General features: G+C 40.1%; 1 protein-coding gene across 5 annotated transcripts in view; it reads right to left on the bottom strand.

Moving 5' to 3' along the window:
• wwp2 (WW domain containing E3 ubiquitin protein ligase 2) overlaps nucleotides 1-16,863 on the bottom strand; it is a 57,952-nt gene that overhangs the window by 32,127 nt on the left and 8,962 nt on the right. For all 5 annotated transcript variants that reach the window (XM_031285554.1, XM_031285557.1, XM_036003448.1 and 2 more), the window contains 4 exons: nucleotides 10,031-10,109; nucleotides 8,753-8,904; nucleotides 7,350-7,593; nucleotides 4,621-4,710 (listed from right to left, as the gene is read on the bottom strand). In XM_031285554.1, coding sequence (XP_031141414.1) covers nucleotides 4,621-4,710; nucleotides 7,350-7,593; nucleotides 8,753-8,904; nucleotides 10,031-10,109 — 565 coding nt within the window. The remainder of the gene's footprint in view (nucleotides 1-4,620; nucleotides 4,711-7,349; nucleotides 7,594-8,752; nucleotides 8,905-10,030; nucleotides 10,110-16,863) is intronic.

Here is a 16,863-nt window from a genome sequence, read left to right as displayed (position 1 = left end):
AGATCGTTAAAATAGGGCCCTTTAACTTTGAGTGGCATCAAGATCCAACATGTATACAGATGTTGTGCACCAATATTATCCAGATTAGGTGAACTAACTCCAACATTTCTAAAAACAACTCTTTAGACATGCAAATTTAGTCTTCACTACTAATGTTCACATTATATATTCCATCTGGTACTTTAGTGAGATGGCAGCTGATATTCATTTCACTCAGCAAGTAACAGAAGTCTTAAAATAAGAGACTCCAATAAAAACTAACAGCTTTTTTACTGGCCATGACAAAACTGCATGACCCTTATGGATAACTGCAATTTTCCCTAAAATAAGTTTGAAAATCTTGATCAACATCCTGAAAAGCCATAGAAATGGCCCCGTTCTCAAAAGCTGTGTGTATACTGTGTTGTAAATGGTATTTCTAGGGTCTAAAACTCCTCTTTGCTGAGGACGTTTCAGCATAGTGCTGACAAGTTTAGCAATGCCGTCTCACATGGTCTCCATTATCACCCTGAAGATTTCAGTTCAGAAACAAAACTTTGAATAAGTTGTCTCCTGAATGGAAAATCTATTTTCTCTTGTGGTCAGAAGTCAGGCTCAGCGTCACGACTGCACCCCAGGAACTGGTAGGTTTCAATATCTTGCTCAAGGACACTTCAGCAACGTAGATGATTGCAAACACAGGGAATTATTTGGTTGAGGGATAGTCTCTCTGACCACTGTGCCTCTAAGCTTCCTTTAAATGGCAAGAATAAATACTGTTCCCTCTCTGATATTAGCACTAGCTAGTTATTTACTGGAGCCAGGGAAAAGCCCAGATCCCACAACGGCCTGTCTGAGAGTCTCTACTTAGTTCTGCTAGCTCTTCGTACCAGTCATGCTACTCCATGTATTTCTAGGAACTACAAGTGTACCGTCTACTCACTATGAACTGTCCAGATCATAATTATACAGTACATCATTTTATTGTGGATAGTCCACTCATTATGTATCACCATGTTGGCTAACAGCAAAAAAACTATGAGCTTCTATCTTCTGTCTTTATCCCATTTTCTAATGGGATGAAGTTTGACGTGTTGACTAAAGGAAACTGAACAATCTGCTATAAGATTGAGTTTACTACTCGCTCCACTGATATTTCACTGCTGAAAGTACACAGATTTACTTTTTAGGATTTGAGTGTACCTTGGTACAGGATAGCTCTAAAAATGAACGGCCCCATATTGTAAAAAGTGTGATTCCCGTGTCTGTTTTGATTAATAAAGCAGGTTTATCTGCTATATAAATACTGTGAAAGTATCAGAATGCTCAGTCCACAGAGAAATACACACAGCCTGTATTCAGAAACTGTGCCTTTAAACGAGCTGCCAGGACTACCGTACGGTTGTGATGTCACAACTTTACTACAGTGCCGCTATAGTGCCGTTACAGTCATTCTCCAGCTGCGATGACAGAATACAGATGTCGAAGACATAGAAATGCTGACGAATCAGAGCAGACTGGACTTTTTCGGGAAATGGGCTTAAAGAGACAGGTGCTAACACTGGGCATGCGCGTGCCGGTGTAAAAAGGAAGCAGATTGTCTGACGTTACTCTGTGGTTGAAAATCATGGATGTATAAATTGAAAATACAGAAAATAATTTGGAGAAAGAACAACATTAAGTCATTAAGTATGACAGGGATTTATTTATTTAGGCCTTAGAAATGTTTTTTTTTCCTAACCTTAACCATTTAAAAAGACAGCGTTAAAATATAACAATGTGACCACTGCAATATTTACGATAAACACAAAATGCTTTAAAATGTAGTTTCTATTGTTCAACTTTCAAACTTTGAAATCATTGTGGTTTACAGACAGCATGTGAGGCTGACAAGTAGGGATGTAAACACAGCATCAGTTTGAATTTAAGAGGCCCTACTACTGCTCAACTAAAATAAATGAGTTATGACGTCCTGCAACTTACCAGAGTGGTTGAGCTTGTGATGCATCACTGGTTACAAACTCTACAGTATATTTGATAAAGAGCAGAGTGGCTCAGAAGCTCTCCTCAGTCTGACTTCGGATGGCTTTCATTATTTCAGCTTCCAAACCTCGATTGCCTAACCCCCCCCCCCCTCCCCCTCCCAGCCTCTAAACAGTTCCTGGTGTGTACATCTGGAGCACTAGCCCAGCATTAGCCTGCTAATTGATCCTCTGAAGGGCCATGGCGGCCAGCAGCCAACACAGTGGTGGATGGAAGTACATGTGGCTCTAAGAAAGGACTTTTGTTCTCCAGGCCCCCACACTCTCATTCCTTGTATGGAAAAACTGAGATGGGGGTTTGGGGAGAAGGGGGGTAACCTTTTCCTAAAAACAGCCTCTCTTTCCCTCTGTCACCCAGTCACACGCTCTGTGAAAATCAATAAACAATGGGTGCAAGTAAAAATGTCATAAAAGGGCTGGACTCTGTTGAGAGAGGGAGAAAACTGTGTTCTCATTATGATGGCTTAGCACACAAACTAGGGGATTTAGTACAAATTACAATGTGTGTATTTATAATTGAGAACACACATTCTTAATACATTCTGAAAAACAAACAACAACAAGGCTTGGTTTGGCAGCTGACAAGCCTGGGGCTGAGCATGAACATTGCTCTGGACACATTTCTGTATGTTATCTTCACATAATATCCAATAATGTGAACACTTAAAGGCCCAGCCACACCAGCATTTAAAATGGCTTAATTTGGAGTCAAATTCTGTTCAATGTAATGGAATCGCTGCAATCAGATGATTCGCTCGGAGGGATGAAGTAAAGCTGCACTGCTTTTTCACATTTAGTTGGCCTTTGATGAACTTTAAAACCCAGTTCCGACTGATGATTCACGACGAGAGGAGTTGAAACTTGCAACTACTTGCGGTCTGCAAAGTTCTGAAAACCTGCAAGATTACACCAATTTGATGAGACGAGACAGTGTATCATCTCCATAGCTACTCTCTGTACTTCTGTTCTAACTTCCGACTTTTCAGGCTTTGTTGTAGCTGGATATTATTTGTAGCGTCTTAAAATTTGAATGAGGTGATAGTGAGATACTTGCTACAGTTGCATTTCTAGTAGTGGTGAAACGGCGAAAAAACGTTTTATTTCTCCGATTCACAGCTTTGTTCTAATGCCGCTCCCTCTCTTCAGTCACTCTCTGGCTTGCTCGACCATATAGCGTGCCCGCTGTCCCGTCCCCAAGCACGTAGAACCATTTGTTTCACTTGTGAATGAAACAGGGTATAACAGTGTACATACTATATGTACAGCTGTATTCATTCCTGTGTATTCTGAGCTTTGTATGCCTATTGAACATCAGTTCTCATTATGCCCTAGTGAAGTGCTAAGTAACTTATGTTCTTTCCTTTTCAACAGACATCTTCTGAGACAAGAGGAGAGTTGTTGTTGTAAATACTAACAAAACATAGTCTCAAAGCCAATTAAGGCTACAAGGCTTGTAACATTAATTTTATTGTTTACAAAATTAAACTGACTTCAGTCTTTACTGCTGCTGAAATGACTACTGTTAATCTCTCGATTTATGTATGCAGTTATTGATTCATGTATATCAGTTACTGATCAGGGATCGGGATTCACCCCGTTTACCTTATTGTGATCATTTACATCAGCTTGTAGTGATCGCCGCCTTTCATCACACACGCCCTGCGCCACAGATGCACCGCCAGACTGTCTGGATGCCGGCACTTTCAAACCAACAAGGCGTGCAGCCACTCACCAGTGTCTGTCAAAGTGTCTCGTAGCTTGCCGGCCCTTGGCAACAATTTAAAAAGTCCGTCTTTCTTAGTCACCTGATTTTTACAGAAGCGGATTACTCCAATTCTTCACACTTTGTCCTTGATTGCTCAAGGAAACCACGCTCTTACAGGCCGTTATTCCCTTAAATCAAAGACTGACTATTAAGCGCAAGAGCCATCACTAAGTGTAGTTTTGGTAGTCAAGCGGGGAACCTAAAACAGTTTATTCTTTGGTTGGGGGTTTGCTGGGATCCTAAAGAGAACTGTTTTGGTGTTGACAGAAAAGACTAACTTGCTGCTCTAACATAAATGTATTAAGCTTAAGACATGTTTGAGTTACTTTGTTTACTTAGTTATTTTTGTAAACAAAAAAAAAGGTGTGCAGCTCTATTATCTGTGCAAATACAAGTATCAGATCGGGACACGGTAACGGCAGATATTCAATATTGGGATCAAAAAAGCTGATCGAGACATCCCTCGTTATTTTGTAAAGGTTTTTATTGTACCAACTGTCTGGTATTTCTTCAACAACCAGATTTCCACTAAGGTCAGGTTTAAGTCCAGTGTCTATATACTGTAGTTCAAAATAAAAAGCGCCTTAGAGGGCTTTGAAATCTGTACAAAATAGAATGCAATTCATCTAAACTGCATTTAATTTGTTAGTTTGTTTGTTGCATGATATTGTAATTAGTTTCAGACTGGATATTACAGTGTCAGAGGTGGAAGGCTGATATCTGATAAAGGCCCAATGTCGTCCCAGCATATTGGTTAGCATATCTAACCCTAATGTGTGTCAAACAACCAGTGCATCAACAGAGAAAACAGGTATAAAGAAGTAACAGGCATACCCTGGTGGCAGCGGTCTCTCCCAGGTTGTGGTTTTGGTGTTGTGGTCGACATAGTACACTCTGCCATGAGGCAACACCCTCTGCTCCCAGCTACACAGAAAGAAAGAAAGTGTAACATTTGCTTCTACAATTCACACAATACATAACTATTAGAAGCACCTGTTTTTAAAGATTTCATAATGAATGTAATTACAGCAAACAAAACCTCTCCCTAATATACAACTTAGATTATGTTGAGAGCAAAGTACCTACGCAGTGTGTGTGACCAACAGTGACAGAGAGAAGCAATGATGTTATGAACAAAGAGGAAACATCAGCTCTTTAAATATGTCTTAATCACCTGCAGTCATTCACTAACTTCATTCACTAAGTAAAACTTAAAACTTGCAAACAAAACATTTGTGTAGTCATAAACTATTTGTCTTTTATTCGTTTTCTTATATATATCTATATATATTCTATATCTATATATATATATATATATATATATATATATATATATATATATATATATATATACACATATATATTAGGGCTGTTCCCTCTTAGTCGATTAGTCGACTAATCGGTCGTTTTGGTCTTAGTCAACTTAGATTTCTTTAGTCGATTAGTCATGTTTTATGCTTTTTTTCATGCTGAATGACTTATTTCCAAGAAGCGTACGAGCACATCTCTGGTAAACACAAGAATTAAAGTGGTGCTTTTGCATGACTCTTTGCGGAGAAACTCAGATATACAGATCTGTCGATTAAATCAACTAATCGATTAGTCGATACAATTGAATGAGTGTTAGTCGACTAAGAATTTCTTTAATCGAGCACAGCCCTAATATATATATATCTATAGATATATAGATATATCTATAGATATATATATAGATAGATAGATAGATACTTTATTCATCCAGAGGGTAATTTTAAAATATATATGTCCTTTTGTTAACAGTTCCCTCTGCCCTTGCCTTAACTGCAAACGTGATGGAGAGAGCAACTCAACTGTAAACAAAAGGACATATTATCAAACGAATAAAATATATTAAAAATAGTTTACGACTACACAAATGTTTTGTTTGCAAGTTCTGAGTTTTACTTTAGAGATGACATTTTTTGCTTGAGGTAGTGATTTTTGTTTGATACTTGAGAAGTGTTGCTTGGAATTAAAGGCACAAAAATAATCCCATACATTTGCCCCGTAGGGTTACATTGCAGCCCGGTGTGTGGCTGCCGGTTACAGCGTTCACGCTTAATACTGAACCAATGTCAAAGATTGTTGTTCCCATCAGTCACTTAGACACAAGAACATAAGAAAATAGGGTCCAGGTTGAAAACAAGCGGTAGTTACCTTTAGGTGCAGTTGATACCCTTGCAATTATCTACCAAATATATCCATCTATCTTTGCAACTTTTTTTATTTTTTGGTCTTTTGCTTTGCCAACCAAGACAGAGAGGAGACCATAGCGAGATCAACCACAAATCATTGGATGAATTTAAATCTACAGCTGTTTATAACAACTTTCCTCCCATTAACCATTCTGCACATTCACAAATACTATTGTTAACACATGATTCAATATTGTTTTGCATTACAGTATTGTAATTACATTTTTTAACAGCAACACAGAGGGTAAACGTTACTATTTCAATCTCACACGTTTTTGTCACCTCACGCTGAGCTCTTTCAGCTGTTAACAAGCCTTTTTTATGACATTTAGCACAGGTGTATTTAATAATGTCATTAACGGCTGTGTTAAAGGGCCTCCTATTGTGCATGCTGGCTCATCAGCATGACGTACTAAGACTCTTACATGGAACAGAGCTACTGGAGTACAGAGTGACACCACAGAGGAATGTTATTAGCTCCACCTTTTCCAGTTTTCTTGGGTCTTAGCTTTAGTTATTTATCAGATTTGCTTTCATCTTATAAACCTTCTCGAACCGTCAGGTTCTCCCCTTTCATGTCTAAGCTGTCTGGTCAACAATAAAGGCCTAAAATTGCCAAAAAGATAATCTTAAAAATAGATAAATAAATTCGGACGACAAATCATGGTGAGGCATACTCCACATCTATGGGACAGCCTGCCTGAGGAGGAGTGTTGATATTTTTAAAGGTAAACTTAAAACCTACCTTTTTACTCAGGCCTTTTATTAAACAACTTTTTTTTATTCTATCTACTTATGATCAATTTATTTATTTAAATGAAGTTTGATTTAGTTAGTTTTATCATTTATTTTATTAGTTGTTTTTATTTAACTTATTTATGCATCTGTATTTTATGGATTGTTTTTAACAATCAACAGTTTATGTACTTATTAGCCACTGTTTAGAGCTTTTATCATTGATATATTTAAGTATAGTTTGGTTATAAATGTCTTTTGCCTCTGGTGTTTCCTCACTTATGATGGTGTTTCCTCAGTTCGGTTCAGCTCAATTCCTGTTTTTAATTAATTAATTTTTGTCGATTTAGGGGTGGGGGGGTAGGTGGGTGAATGGGGCTGCGGGAGGGATACTGTGTTATGTGTGTATATGTGTGTGTGTGTGTGTGTGTGTGTGTGTGTGTGTGTGTGTGTGGGGGGGGGGGGGTATTGTATTTAGCATTTTGTGCTACATTTACATGTATGAAAAATGGTATATAAAGTAACTCTGATTGATTGACTATTGCTATGACAAGTCAAAAAGTTCTATCTCAGAAGGTTCTGATGCACTTTATCTTTGCATGCACTAATTCTTACCCTGCCGGGAGCGAGTCTGTGGGGGGCTCTGTGGTGCTGTTGCCGGCCTGCTCAGTGCTGGAGGTGGCATTGGTGCTGGGCTCCGCCGGCGGGGCCGGGCCCAGGGCGTCTTGACCTGGAGAGGGGCTACCGCTGCTGCTGCTGGCAGCTGGGGATCGGCCCGACGGAGAGGGTGGAGGAGGCGTGTGATGGGCCACGCCCCCACGACTACTCTCCAGCCCGTTAGACGTCAACTCAACTTTGTCTGGGAGAAGACAAAGGGAGGGAAGAAGGATGAGAGAGAGGAAAGATAGTTCAAAACGTATAGTTAGTGTTAGCGAGATAGCTCATAGCTCATTATTTATGTTATCAGGGTATGATTCACAGATCCATGATTAAAACAGAAAAGGCTACCTGGATTAGCCTTAGATTGATATTATGCAGTATCACACTGATAAAATGGATGTTTGGCAGTTTGTGTGGATAGGATACTGTCTACTTGGCTTTATGTTTTTTAATCACGATTGAGTCATGATGAAACAACAAAAACCTCTGGCAGCAGAGTGTATCAGCTATAGCTATTTAACAGCTTTTCCGTAAAAGAGAGAGAGAGCGAGAGAGAGAGAGAGAGAGAGAGAGAGAGAGAGAGAGAGAGAAAGAATAGAATATTTATAACAGATTAACATGTATTTTATTGTATAGAAGACAATTGGAAGACCTAACCCTTGAGCTGTTTCTGATGATAGGTTTTGACTCTACATAAGTCTGAATTAGTACTGCATAAGCAGAGAATCCTGCTTGTTGTTGAACATTGTAGACCCTAACATAATGTGGTCTTTTTTTACTCTGCGATAGTGGGAATGTATTTTTGTGCCCCTTTAACGATACAGAATTACTATCTGCAGCATCTATCCATTTAACATCAAAAACAGGTCTAATAGTGTGGTCCATTCGTACTCGGAAGTCGGGTTTTCCGAGGTCAGAGTTGGAAAACACGCCCCCTGATCTTGGATTTCCGAGCTTGGAACTCTGAAAAACTCAAGAGTACCCCGAGCTCAAAATCTAACATGGATGCCCCGTACATCAACAGCAGTGAAAGTTGTAGTAACTTACAGTTATTAGCAGTTCAGTCTTATTTGTGTCTCACTAAATCAGTCATACACACAGTCCTGTCCATCTTCTATCTGTAGACATGTTGTTACGCTGTTTGTATGCACAAAAAGGGCGTCATGCGTTGTTATCAACTGGTATTGCTAACAATGGCTAACCTGGCTAGAGCTACCCCACAATGAAAATCCGACTTGTAAATTCGAATTCAACTTGGGTGTGACGTCATTCCCAGCTCCGGCTTCCGAGTTCTGAGGTAAATGGAACGCACTATAACAAACAGATCAACAATAATAAGGAGGACTTTGTTGCTATACCTGTGCTGCTTCCAGGGCTGATGTGACTCTTGGAGGAGCGACGGCGGCCAGACGAGCCAGTCCCGGGGATCTGCTCCTCATTCAGCTCACCGTTAGTCAGAGAGCCCCCTGGGGAGCCGCCCTGCGAACCCCCCACTGAGTGCCTGTTAGTCCTGCGAAAAGAAAGAAAGACAAACAGAGAAAGAGTGAGAGAGAAGGGAATGTGTAGCATGAGGAAAGGCAGGAGGGAGGTACGATGAGACAGCGCAGAGAGACTGTTTTTCACTTGTTCTTTCTTATGCTCCTCCTGTGGATCACCCTACAGCTTTGTTATTAGACATATTGTTGTTCCTGACTCAGGGAAGTAGACCTGGCACATGTACGAGCGTGTACACGTCAAGACCAGCACGCTAAATACACACACAGAGGTGTCGGCTACTTTTGTTCTCTGAACAACCTCATATTTTCCTAACACTAAATATAACTTTACTTTTCCGACAATAACTTGAAAAACATGTCCAGGACCAAGGAATGCTGAGGCCAAGCTCAGACAGCCATCAGCAGCAAACCGGATTAAAGGGCTGCACTCTGTTTATTTGCCAAAACTAGGAGAAGGAGCAGCAGAGGAAGGAAGCAACCATTTCACATTGACACTTGGTGTGTGTATAAATATATCCTTATGAATGTGTTTATGCCTGGGCACTGAGCTCCTCATCATGGGACAACAGAAATCATCTCTCCTCTTGGTCTGTTCGTACACAACTGGATAGAGTTCGACTGCTTCTCCATGACAGCAGCGGTTTGGACTCTTGGCTGAACTGTGCTTATTGCCCCCCTACAATGTTTAGAGGGAAATACCATCCGACCCCATGCACCCCCGCCACAAAGCTTTGAAATAAATGCAGTCTCCGCTATTTATTATCCCACTACCATTCTAGCCAGTGAGAGCAGCTTCTGAAACCACATTCAGGGGGGGGGATAACATGCTGGCACTCTGCATACATGCTTCAGTTGACCATACTGGCTCAGGCTTCCTTTACTAGATCTATTTCTTTTATTTTGATTACAATTATGCCTCGGATTTTTTGTTTTTCACATAAGCACTTTCCAAATAGTATTTTAGAAAGGTTGCGCTAGCTGATTATTGTGCTATTATTCTTATAATATACCATAACATCTGCAGAAAACTAAAATCAGCAGTCTAGCGAACAGTGCTTGGTAGGTGCCTTAAAGGCTTTTTTTAGTGTGTGTGTGTGTGTGTGTGTGTGTGTGTGTGTGTGTGCGTGCGTGCGTGCGTACCTGCTATGAGATCCAGCTGTACTGGGAGTCTCCTCGCTCTGTGTCCTCCTCAGGTTGGGTCTTTCTGACTGCAGAATCTCTGCAAAGACACATAGTAACATCATCATTGTACAGACACAGATAACCATGTATCTGTATCAATCACAACACGTACAGTATGGGGGGCAGACAGGTTGAGAAAAGGCTAGAAAGTCGTTGCTGTATCAAGATTGATGAGAGTCCAACCTTAAAACATTCCGCACTCACGTCACCAAGGCCAGTTACTATATTAATGTACCAGGACATTTTCCCTCAGCGATAAATTCAGGCCTTTACGCTTAACCAAAGATACTACTGGTTATCTGATGGTGGTTACATTTTGGGGAAATGTGCCTAAAAGAATGCACAACACATCTCTATACAGAAGCTCCATCAACATATAATATATAAACATGGGAGTCTTGGGTTTGGAAACAAAAGGGAAAATTAAATCTTAAAAGAGTACTCCATTTATTTCGCTCCCATCACATTGTTGGACTCACAATGGACAGTTAAGGTGCCTTCATTAGCCAACTACAATGCAACACTAGATTCAGGTGTGTTATGCCAGTAGAGGCTAATGTAGCCTAGAGCAGCTATCCTTAATTATAGATGGAGAGCGGGCTACAGGAGGTCTAAGCTCACTTCTTTCTAACTCCACACCCTCAGATTTTGTTCATTTTCAAACTTGTAGTCTTCAGTCCCAACCGATGCTGACTCAAGTTATTACTTAAGGCAGTTCATCAACTTTCGTACAACTTTTTTGACATGTTGTAGTACTCTCCACCTGTAAACAGACATTGATGTGTAAAATCAGTGGAGTTCCCCTTTAAAGTATCCTGGCATCTCTCTACTGTCAGCTTGGCAATAAAAGCATAATATATATTAACTTTATTAACTTTAATAGTGTGACAAAGAAAGACAGCAGCTTGCCAATCCTATTCAAATTAGCATTTAGTATTTCCCTCTATCTGCAAAGAAGAAAATAACACCCGTCAGTGGATTCTAAATTTGTCACACAAAAAATTTTATAACAATGATGATGCTAAGCGGAGTGGCCTCTGTCTGTTTCCAGCGGGATGTCGGGATCTTTGGTGTCCTTTCGCCGAGACTTGGCTGGATCATGCAGTTAGTGTTGTTTTCGTCAATGAAAATTATGACTAAATATCGTCGTCAACGAACCTTTATTCGCCATTATTTCATTTAGAAGATGCCACGGTGAGTTAGAGAGTGAGACGAGCGTAAACGACAACAAACTAAATGAAGTCTGACACAGAGAAAGCTGGGACCAGGGCCGGCCAGCCGGAGTTCGTCTTTGGGAGAAAAAGAATAAACGGCATTTGGAAAAACTTTCATTACATAGAAGTGGAAAAGAAAACAGAATGTGTTGGGGGAAAAAATGGGGAGAAATGCGGCCATAAAATCACAGGAAAAAACACCACGAACCTTAAGAGACATCTCAAGCCATTCCATAATGAAATGGAGGTAAGTCGAGACATTAACGTAATGTTACTTTCTATTTTAGAAAGCTAATGCCAACTCATCAGGCTGTGGTTAATGTGTCTCATTTTAACGTTAGCTTTAGACGTTAGCCACTGGAGCTGAAAACGACTGAGACAAACGTTTGTGTTTGTGTGTGTGTGTGTGTGTGTGTGTGTGTGTTTGTTTGAGAGAGTGTGTAGGTTCTTGGCCAACATTTTGGTTTTGTCTATACTACTAGATACTTATACTATATTGAGTGGATTAAATAGAATTGCATTACTAAAAAGAGACTAAAATACAATTTTCATTGACTAAAACTAGACTAAATAGTCATGGATAATTCTGACTAAAATAAGACTAAAATGCTCAGACTTTTAATCGACTGAAACTTGACTAGACTAAAAAGAGTATGAACGTGACTAAAACTTATTAAAACTAAAATGATAGCTTGACACAAAGACTAGACTAAAACTAAAATTAAAACAGGCCGCCAAAAACAACACTACATGCAGTGCTGGCGGCATTCAACCGGGTGAATTTTTCTTTCTGTGTGCGGATCTGACAGCCACATTCTACTTTATGATGAATGATGCAGAAGTTGAAGAAGCTGATGGGATTACATTTCACTGGAATAGTACCTTGTACAATTTCATGTGACAAAAAAGATTGATTAATGTCTCTAGCTGCTACACTGGCTGAAACATTAAAAGAATTTAACACTAAAGCTCCCTCAGCAACAAATGGAGTTTGTGGAATGGAGAGGTTCTATCGTCGCAACACTGTCACACTTTGAACATTACAGAGAGTTACTGGTCCACTGTGAAGAAAATGAGAAAGTTCTTATAGTGAGTCACAGGCCACTTTTTCTGAATAATCAAATTATAAAGACCTGAAACATGTGGCATGTGTACAGTTTGTGGTTTAATAGAGACCATTCATCCTTGTATGGACTGTGCAGTCTGTACTGGTGTGTGTGTGTGTGTGTGTGTGTGTGTGTGTGTGTGTGTGTGTGTGTGTGTGTGTGTGTGTGTGTGTGTGTGCTCGCGCGCAGCAGCATGCGGTCTTGGTGGTGTGAGGGAATGTGTGACTATATGCTTAGTCCCAACTGTGACTGAAAACCACAGGTCTACAACATGCTTTTCATAACACTCACTTTCTCCTTTACACACAAACACAGCACCTTCTTATGTGTAAGACACTCACGCCAGCCTCAAACAGTATCCGTATTTACACACAAATATCCTGCTATCTAAAGTAAAGCAAACAGGTAAACACACACACACACACACACACACACACACACACACACACACACACACACACACACACACACACACACACACACACACACACACACACACACACACACACAGCTGTTTTATGGCTATGAAAGGGTTTCTTGTGAGCAGACCCGATGGACATACAGAAAAATAAACAGTGGTCTTGAGGAGAAACTATTGTGTCATAGCCTGCTCACTGAGTTCATCCCCCCCCCCTCCCTCTTAATGGCACCGGTCTAATTACTAGTCTGGTGTGTGTCCTTGCACATGTACATGTGAGTGTGTACGTAGGTGTGCAAAATAGAATTTCCAATTAGCGACCATCTTAAGACACAAAAAACATCTCAACAACTTAACTACACTGAAGATAACAGTGGGCACATTTCAGTTTAGCAGCTGCTATGGAAACTTTAGTTGACTTGTGTAACCCCAGTTCTCTCAGTAGCATGAGTGAGACATCTAGAAGTGAATGCTATGAAAGGACACTCATACATTTACAGTATGCGTTTAAAAAAAAATCCAGTAATTTTTACTAGCCATTCTGCAATCCACTAAGCACTTTCTGCACTTTAAATACTTTTATATTTATTTATTGTATATATATATATATATATATATATACACACACACACACACACACACATCTTATTGCGATATAAAATTACATATACTGTACCATGATAGAGGACTGTATCAATTTTGCCCAGCTGTAGTCTACACCCAGGACACTGCCAGTTTAAATGAGGTTTAACAAGAAAATGAAAATGCTGTTTTACCCTTTTCATTCAGTAGTAACACTGTCCTTGGCAGTACTTCTGTTACATACAGTTAGCAAGTTACAATTCTTTGGCACATACAGCCTGTCAATGTACAAAGTCTTGCATGATGAGTTCACGATGATGAGTGTTAGACTATCCACAGACCCACCAGTGACTGAGTGTGTCTGTGCTGCGGTGTACATGTGGCTTCTGCTTCTGTGGGATGGGAAGTTGTGTATGCATGGTGTGTGTGTGTGTGTGTGTGTGTGTGTGTGTGTGTGTGTGTGTGTGTGTGTGTGTGTGTGTGTGTGTGTGTGTGTAAGCATCTAACATGTACAAAGCGTTCCAATATTCCCAGAGTTGAAATCTTTCTGCTCTGGCTTCTGTTTCCTCCGAACTTTCAGTACAAGGGTTTGTTTATGAATCCCGCTATGTGTGCGCGTGTGTGTACGTGCACATGTCAGAAAAGCTGCCAGGGGAAATGAGTAAAACTTCCAAACTAACAGAGGTGTGTTCAGAGCGAGAACACAGAGCGCCTTAACACCACCAGAAGGCAACACACTTCCACCTTTATACACTTTATATATATTAAGGCAGCCCACATATGCCTGCACACATAGTGCAGAATGCAAAACACATGTACATGCACACCACAATCACACAAGCTCAAAAACACACGCCGGCATCTACACTCATGAGACCATAAAACGCACACATACAAAGACAAGTGCCTAAGTTAAAGCCTGGTTTAGAGGGCACACTTCAGCCCTCTGTTCACTAACCTCTCCTCCCCCAAAAAACACAGACAAACCCCCCCCTACACACACACACACACACACACACAAAACCTCTGTCAATCCCGCCCCTGCAAGCCAAAAGAGGAAACCCTCCCCCCCACACACTGTTTCGGGATCACAGGAGGCGATTGTACTACTGGGCTGCAAGCAATGAGGCTAAATTACACAATTCTCAGAAACAAATAAGACAAAAGCACGCCTGATGTCTGTGATTGTGATTGTGTTTGTGTTTGTGTATGTGTGTGTGTGTGTGTGTGTGTGTGTGTGTGTGTGTGTTAAGAGTTTTGAGATGAGGGCAGGGGGGCTCTATTCATTTTATGTTAACCTTTGACCCGCACACACGTTTGTTTAACTGCATTGTGAGGACATCCCATTTACTATGTTTATTCTCTTATGTCCCAACCCTCAATGTGAGTTTTTTAAAGGAATAGTTCCACATTTCGAGACATATGCCTATTCACTTTCTTTCCTGAAAGTGAAATGATCCTGCTACAGTTTGTGCTACAGTGCTTGTAAACAGCAATGGGCAAAAAGTCAGTCACCAAAATCACTGGTGTGTCTTAATAACATTCATCAACGTCCATCATAAACTGTGTATCTTATCCTAACCCAAATCTAAATCCAAACCTAGCCTTCTTCTTCATAATCGAGGACTTGCAAAATGTCCCCCTTTTACAGGAATGTTCTCATCTTGCTGTCCTTGTGGCACAACAACAGCATGCACACACACAAACACCCATAATACACCTCCTCTTAACCTCTCATCACATCTAAACAGTCACAAAGAGACATTTATGCAGCCCATGCTGTGGCAGGCCTTGGCCCTTACTGCTGGCTTAATGTGTTCATTCAGCAGAATACACTGTGGGCTCTGTGTGGCGCTCTATGAAAGGCTTGAGTGTGTGTGTGTGTGTGTGTGTGTGTGTGTGTGTGTGTGTGTGTGTGTGTGTGCGTGTGCGTGTGTGCGTGTGCGTGTGTGTGTGTGTGCGTGTTACAAAGAGAGGAGATGGATGCATGGACCTGGCTGTGGTTTTAAGAGCAGCTTAATACCTGTATATTTGTTAAAAACACACCTAGTCTTTGCTTCCAAACCATAAAGGAAAGTAAAATGTTAGCGTAGTGCCTGGAAGCGGTAAATACTGTTGACCTACAGTCAATAGGTCTGGAGGGTTTGAAATTCTTTCTCTAAGGACTATGACATGAATTTATAGTGGTTTGGGAATTGTAACACATGTGCGTGGAGATTAAGTGATCTTTATTGTCAGTGTTAAAGTTCAATGAATATAGGCTGTTGTAGGCTTACATGATAGCAATAGTGCAGCTGTACAGTCAATATTTTTGCATTTTGTTAAGTTACTTTACGTTTAACAATATTTAAAATTAAATACACTTATAGGCTAACCTTAAACCTACATTGTGTAATTTTTTTGAGTTGATTCTTAGCAAAAACCCTTTGTTCTTTCACAAATATGTGCTAATTCATGTGTAATTACTTCCACCAACCAATCTAAGTATTCTCTTAAGTGTAGAATCTGACATTCAAAATCATTCGGAATACATATGTCCATTTATTACGTCCCATTTAGACTACTGTAACTCTTTGTATGTTGGATTGGATCAGTCATCCCTTCGTCGGTTATAGTTAGTCCAGAAGGCAGCAGCTCTTACTTTTAACCGGGACCAAAAAGCATGACCGCATTACACCGGTTTTGGCCACGCTTCACTGGCTTCCTGTTTGTTTCAGGATTGAATTTAAAATTGTATTTTTTATTTATTTTTTTAAATCTGTTTATTGATGGGAATTGCACAGGAAATACATAGAATAAAGTGTGTATCAGTATAAAAAAAATTATTTCCATTTTTTATTTTCAAAACTTTTTCTTCAAACATCCGTCATAAACATCATTCATCAAAATGCCTTGAACTAGCATTACAACACTACAAATAAAAGATTAAGAGTAAAGTAATTCAAAATCTTAAATGGGTTGTCGCCTTCTTATTTATCGGAGCTCTTACATGTCCACACACCTGTCAGAGCACTGAGCTCTTCCAATCAGATGCTCCTCCATTTGCCCAGATCCAGGTTAAAAAACAAAGTTGAGCGAACCTTTTCATTGGCTGCTCCAAACCTCTGGAATAGTTACCTATTCATGTAAGAACATCTCGGACCACTGAAACGTTCAAGTCCTTGCTTAAGACCCATTACTATGCATTGGCTTTCAATTCAAGTTGAGCTTTGATATCTTGACCTTTTTCTACTGTTGGTTATTTTGTATTGTATATTGTGTATTATTTGTGTATATTACCTCTTTGATTTTTGGACCTTGTTAAGCACTTTGCTTAAACGTGCAATATAAATAAAATTGAACTGAACTGAACATACGAGCGAGTCGCTCGAATGACGGCCGCCATGTTGCGCCTCCATCTTTAAAATACATTAGCCAAAGAGGGCCATACCTCCATCTTTAAAATACATTAGCCAAAGAGGGCCATACCTC

The sequence above is a fragment of the Sander lucioperca genome, chromosome 7, assembly GCF_008315115.2.
Source record: "Sander lucioperca isolate FBNREF2018 chromosome 7, SLUC_FBN_1.2, whole genome shotgun sequence".
NCBI lineage: Eukaryota > Metazoa > Chordata > Actinopteri > Perciformes > Percidae > Sander > Sander lucioperca.
Note: the sequence above shows the minus strand (reverse complement) of the source record. Positions and strands in the feature narration are given on the sequence as shown.